The 5,807-nt window shown below is 39.7% G+C and overlaps 1 protein-coding gene across 1 annotated transcript in view; it reads left to right on the top strand.

Annotated features, from left to right (window-relative positions):
- LOC105821288 (tetratricopeptide repeat protein 6-like) overlaps positions 1–5,807 on the top strand; it is a 75,797-nt gene that overhangs the window by 36,643 nt on the left and 33,347 nt on the right. The window contains exon 2 of the mRNA XM_012657974.1: positions 5,074–5,208. Coding sequence (XP_012513428.1) covers positions 5,074–5,208 — 135 coding nt within the window. The remainder of the gene's footprint in view (positions 1–5,073; positions 5,209–5,807) is intronic.

Genomic DNA, 5,807 nt, shown 5'->3' on the forward strand with positions numbered 1-5,807 from the left:
TCAAGAAAATAACACATTGTTTCATAGAGTGCTACATAATTTATCTCCCACCTGTAGTGTATGAGTGTTCCTGTTTATCTGCATCCTCTACAATAATTGATATTGTTAGAATTTACTTTTACTAGTGTGGTGGATAAAAACTGGTGTCTCAGTGTGATCTTAATTCACATTTCTCAATTTGAACATCTTTGCATGTCTATCAGCCACTAGCATTTCCTGTTTTATCAATTTTCTATATGCATTTTTTGTTCATTTTTCTATTTTTTATTGATTTTAGGCATTTAAAGTATGAATTCTGTATGCTAACCCTGGGTTACATGCTGCATATCTTCTCACAACTTTAATATCTGGCACATGGTAAACATTTGCTAAACATTAGCTTTTATTATTTTTTCTATTTTTTCTTCCTGAAGTATTTTTAGCCTCTTTATAGGTTTCTTTCCATAAGCATTTAATCATGAGTAACTATTCTTAATTTTTTGAAGAAAACCTCCTTTATTTTTGCCTCCTTGACATCTCCAATTATTGACTTTTTCCTCTTTTATTTCACATTCATTATCTCAATTTCCTCACTTGCTGCTCATTCTTGTACTCACTACAATCTTGCCTCTATACTCTTATGATGGACGCATCATAAGGTGGCTCCCAATAAACTGTACCCTTGTATGACCTTGAGTGTGGATGGAACCTGTGACTTTCTAACTAGCAGAATACGGCAAGGTGATGGGATGTCACTCCCATGATCATATTGGGTTATGTAAGACTCTCTCATGGCAGATTGGAGAGAGAAATTCTCTTGCTGGCCCTGAGGAAACAGCAAGCCATACTGTGAGGTGCCTGTGGAGAGAGTCTCATGACAGGGAACTGCTGTGGCCTCAAAGAACTTAGGGCAGCTTCCAGCCAACAGCCAGTAAGAAGCTTGGACCCTCAGTCAAACAGCCATAAGGAAATGAATCCTGCCAAAACCAGAATGAGCTTGGAAGAAGATACTTCTGTAACTGAGCCTCCAGAGGAGAATGCAGCCTGGTTGACACCTTGATTGCAGCCTGGGAGACCCTAAGGAGAGCACTCAGCTAAGCTATGCCCAGACTCCTGACCCATGGAAACTATGACATAGTAACTGTGTACTGTTTTAAGGCATTACATTTTTGGTCATTTCTTTTTTTTTTTTTTGGCAGCAATAAGAAACTAACACAGATTTTAGTACCTAGAAGTGGATGCTGCTATAGCAAATACCTAAAAATGTGGAAGCACCTTTGGAATCAGGCAGTGGGCAGAGGCTGGAAGAATTCTGAGGAGCATGGCAGAGAAAGCTCAAGTCATCTGAGACAGACTGTTAGTAGATATCTGGTCTTTGAAGACACTGCTAATGAGTGAGGACTCAGAAGCAAGTGAGCAACATATTATTGGAAACTAGTGGAAAGAGGTTCCTTTTTATGTAGTGGTAGAAAGTTTAGCAAAATTGCCTCCTGTAGGTATATGGAAAGCAGAACTAGTAAGTCAGGAACCTGGATATATAACTGAGATCATTTCCAAGCAAAATGTTGATAGTGCTGCCAGGTCTCATCTTGCTTCTTGTGAGAGGAGAGAGAGAAATTAAGAACGGTTGAAGAGAATAAGCCAGGACTTGATGATGTTGAGAATTCTCAACTTCTCCAGATGGCAAAAGATGATAAAATCAAATACTCACTTTCAGGAAAGCATGATCTAGAGAAAAGGCCCCGGTGTGGCTGGACAGCCCTTTGCCAAGATCTCAGAAAGATCCTAAGATCAGAGTATTCTGTCATACTAGGTCTCTTTCAAGACATTAAGGACATGCCTTACAAATCTTATTACCCAAACCGGAGGACCTCTAGAAGCTTAAGGACAATTTCCCTCAGACATCTCAGCATGAGGCCAAAGTAGGCAAGGAATTTTCTTGAAAAATTAGTGGATGCGGCTTTTGTCTAATGGAGTGAATCCCTGTGAAATCCATGGAAGGTCTCCAAAGTTTTTGAAAGAATTATTTCTTCATAAACACTGCCAGTTTGGACTAAAAGAGACAGAGAGAGAGTACGAAATGAAAGAAGGCTGTCAGACCTCAAAATTATACTTGAAAGAAGCATATTAATAAAACAACTCAGCTGCAAACATATGCAACCTCTTTAAAAAAGGAAGGATAACCCAGACAAGACCAAGAACACATAGGACAGGCCTAAGAGCCATAGAAAATTATTCTTTGAAAACTAATCAAGAGACTCCGGATATTTTCCCAAATGTATTTTAGAATTGCCATGGACAAGTGACTCCTTTTTTTATCTCCCATTTCCCTGTTTTTGAACCAGAATGTCTGCCAGTATTATCCTATGCCTGTCTCACCATTGCATGTTGGTGTTTTGGAGACAGAAAACTTGTCCTTTTAATTTCATAGGATAGGGAAGAATTGTGCCCCAGGAGTGGTACTTAGTGGATTATACTCAAATGCCTCATCTAAACTTGAACCTTCTTTAAATGATGATATTGTAGACTTTGAGCTGATGCAGCAATGAGATGAGACTTTTGGGGACCTTGGAATGAAGGAATGTATTTCGTATGTGGCAGCAATATTGAATCATTGGAGGCCAGAGAGTGGACTCTGGTGGACACACCCTAAAATTACTGTCAATGAATCATGCCCTGTATAATCTCCTCCCTTTCCTTGAGTGTGGGCAGGACATGCGACTTGCTTCTAACCAATAGAATATGGCAAAGTTGATGGGATGCCACTCCCTTGATTATGTTGCAGTGTGTAAGACTCCTTAGCAGACTGGAGAGATTCTCCTGCTGGCCTTTTTGTGGCTGCCTGTGGGGAGGGTGATGTGGTAGCGGGGAACTGTGTGCAGATCCTCGCATCTGAGGGCAACCGAAAGCCAGCAAAAAGCCGGGGCTCTCAGTTCTGGAGTCTCAAGGAAATGAATTGTGCCAACAGCATGCATGAGCTTGGAAGTTGATTCTCCCCAGTAGAGTTTCTGGAGGAGAAAACAGCTCAACTGACAGCTTGATTGCAGCCTTATGGGACCCAGAGCAGAGGACCCAGCTAAGCCAGGCCCAATCTCCTGACCTGTGGAAACCGTGAGATAATAAATGCTTGTTACTCTAATCTGCTAAATTGTGATAATTTGATTTGCAACAGTAGAAAATGAATGCATCCCTGGTTTGGAATGAGGCACTCTTGCTATTTTTGTTAATGACTTTCTCATTGCCGATTCAGTCGTCCTTTCTCAGTATGGATCATTGTCTACTTTTTGTCCACATTTGAAGTTTTGGTCTCTTCAGGTTTTTGTTTTTGTTTTTTTTTTGAGACAGAGTCTCACTGTGTTGCCTGGGCTAGAGTGCCGTGGAGTCAGCCTAACTCACAGCAACCTCAAACTCCTGAGCTCAAGCGATCCTTCTGCCTCAGCCTCCTGAGTAGCTGGGATTACAGGCATGCGCCACCATGCCTGGCTAATTTTTTTTTTCTATATATTTGTAGCTGTCCAGATAATTTCTTTCTATTTTTTTTTAGTAAAGACAGGGTCTCGCTCTTGCTCAGGCTGGTTTCGAACTCCTGAGCTCAAACAATCCACCCGCCTTGACCTCCCAGAGTGCTAGGATTATAGGCGTGAGCCACGGCCCGGCTCTCTTCAGGTTTTGAGGAATGCTCTTTTATGCTTGCTTTAACCTTCCCCACCCCTGGGCCCTTCACTCTGGCTGGACATCTGATGTCACTTTTGGCTGCCCTCTTCCACCCAATCAATAATGATGTTCTCTTAGTTCTACTTTCCAAATATCTCTCAAATCCACTTCCTTTCTCTATTTCTGTGGTCATTACCCTGTTCAGAACGTATAATTTTTAAAAATTTTTCTTGAATCATAGCAGCATTGTTGCTTCTTCCAAGCTTTTGTTCACACAGCAGCCACAGTATTGTTTTCAGAGCAGGAATGTGCCTTATCTGCAAGCCCCTCCACATCTCCCTGGGGAGACTTCCTGGAGTAGTGAGGGAGAGAGAGATGGGGGAAGCAGGAGGAAGCAAAGATGTGTTCATTTTAATTTAAATGGGATGGAAGGCTTGAGTAGACTGAAGTTTTTATGGACTCAAGGAGGCAGTGAAGGGGGAGAGATCCAAACAGGGAAGGGAATAGCAGACTGTGCTCAGGTGGGGCAGAAGGAGATGGGGTCAAGGACGCAGCTTGAGGAGTCTGCAAAGAAGAAGAAAGAAAGAGGAGAAAAAGGTGAGAATGGATGAAGCCATAGAAACATTGAGAAGTAGAAAGGAGAGAAATTGAGAGGATAATCCACTTTTTCTATGGCAAGGTCATGTGCTGAGTGAGGACAAAAGGATGGTTGTTGAGGTGAGTTGTAAACGTGTGGAGTAAATACTGAAGGAGAGCAATAAAGGACATTTATTTAGCATGTCTAAGCTAAATCTCATTGTTTCTTTTGCAATTTAATACAATTAAGAAAACGAGACAACCAGTAACAAGTGTTTTTATTTCTATATAAATACATATAATGATTAGTTAATTATTAAGTGTCATTTCTATTTAGAAAATTGAATTTTTTTCATTAATGAGTTTCAACTATTTTGACTAAATCTAAATGGATGATTTTTGATGATAATTTATTTTCTGGTGCCAATGGAACCCCATTAGGAGCACAACAGGACAAAAGAAAAACAGATTAAACTTGCATTGATATTATCAGTGGGGATCTTTTACTACCTAGTAGCTTCCCAATATTCCATTCAAGAAAATTCTTAGGAGATTGGCAATAAATTAGTTCATAAATTTAAGTCTGACTTAAGACTACAGGAAAATAGCCTCTAAAAATCCATGTGTGTAAGCCTACTTATGACTGGCCTGTAGGATAGGCCTCTGGTGGGACACGGGGCTATCAGACTCCCAATCTGGGTCCTTTTCTGAGTTTGTACTAGCAAGGTCTGTGGCTTTACCAGGCCTGTGTGTCTCTGTGAAATGAGAGTAGAAGTGTGTGCTCTGCGTTCCTTTTAATATTTAAGGCTGTAATGTTAATAAATATTAGAAAGAAACATTCTCCCCCCCCCTTTTTCTTTATAGGAAGCTGTGAGAATATTTAAGAAGACATTGGATATCTTTTCTCATTCTGATAAAGGCCCAAATGCCACGGCTATTTCAGCAGACTGTCTGTATAACTTGGGTCTTTGTTACATGGAGGAAGGCAACTTACAAATGGTATTTTGCGTATTTAGGACCATAGGTTATTTGTGATTTTACAAACTGATTGCTTGTGTTCAGTTCTATTTCTGAAGACTACCTATACAGTGAGTGACTAGTCCAAAGCTTCTTATAAAGCTTGGCTTATTACAATCAGTCTGTATCCTGCAATATCTATGACATTATTTTATTTAATCAATTCATTTTATTTGATGCTTGTTTGTCAACAATATTCTAAAGACTAATGTGTGTTTCCCACCAAAATAATCCATCTAACTGAAGGAAATTACTATAGCAAAATAATTTCATCATATTAATATAAATTTACTTATTCAATTGCAAGTGTAATGTAGAACAAATGGAAAATAATTAGGACACTCTGGCTTCTCTTACTGATAATTGAACAATTCGAATCACATTGAAACTGGTTGTTAAGATGGCCTGATTCACTGAAAAATAGTTGATTCAATTATTATGTTTATCCAGTCTTTGGCTATTTTACACAATTTCTCACTTCAACATTGTCACTGATATGACAAATATGTACAATACTTGGTGTTATCCAATGGCTAATATTGGATATTGCACAACTCCTCTCCACACACACACACACACAC

This window comes from Propithecus coquereli, unplaced genomic scaffold, assembly GCF_000956105.1.
Source record: "Propithecus coquereli isolate 6110/MARCELLA unplaced genomic scaffold, Pcoq_1.0 Scaffold116, whole genome shotgun sequence".
Classification (NCBI taxonomy): domain Eukaryota; kingdom Metazoa; phylum Chordata; class Mammalia; order Primates; family Indriidae; genus Propithecus; species Propithecus coquereli.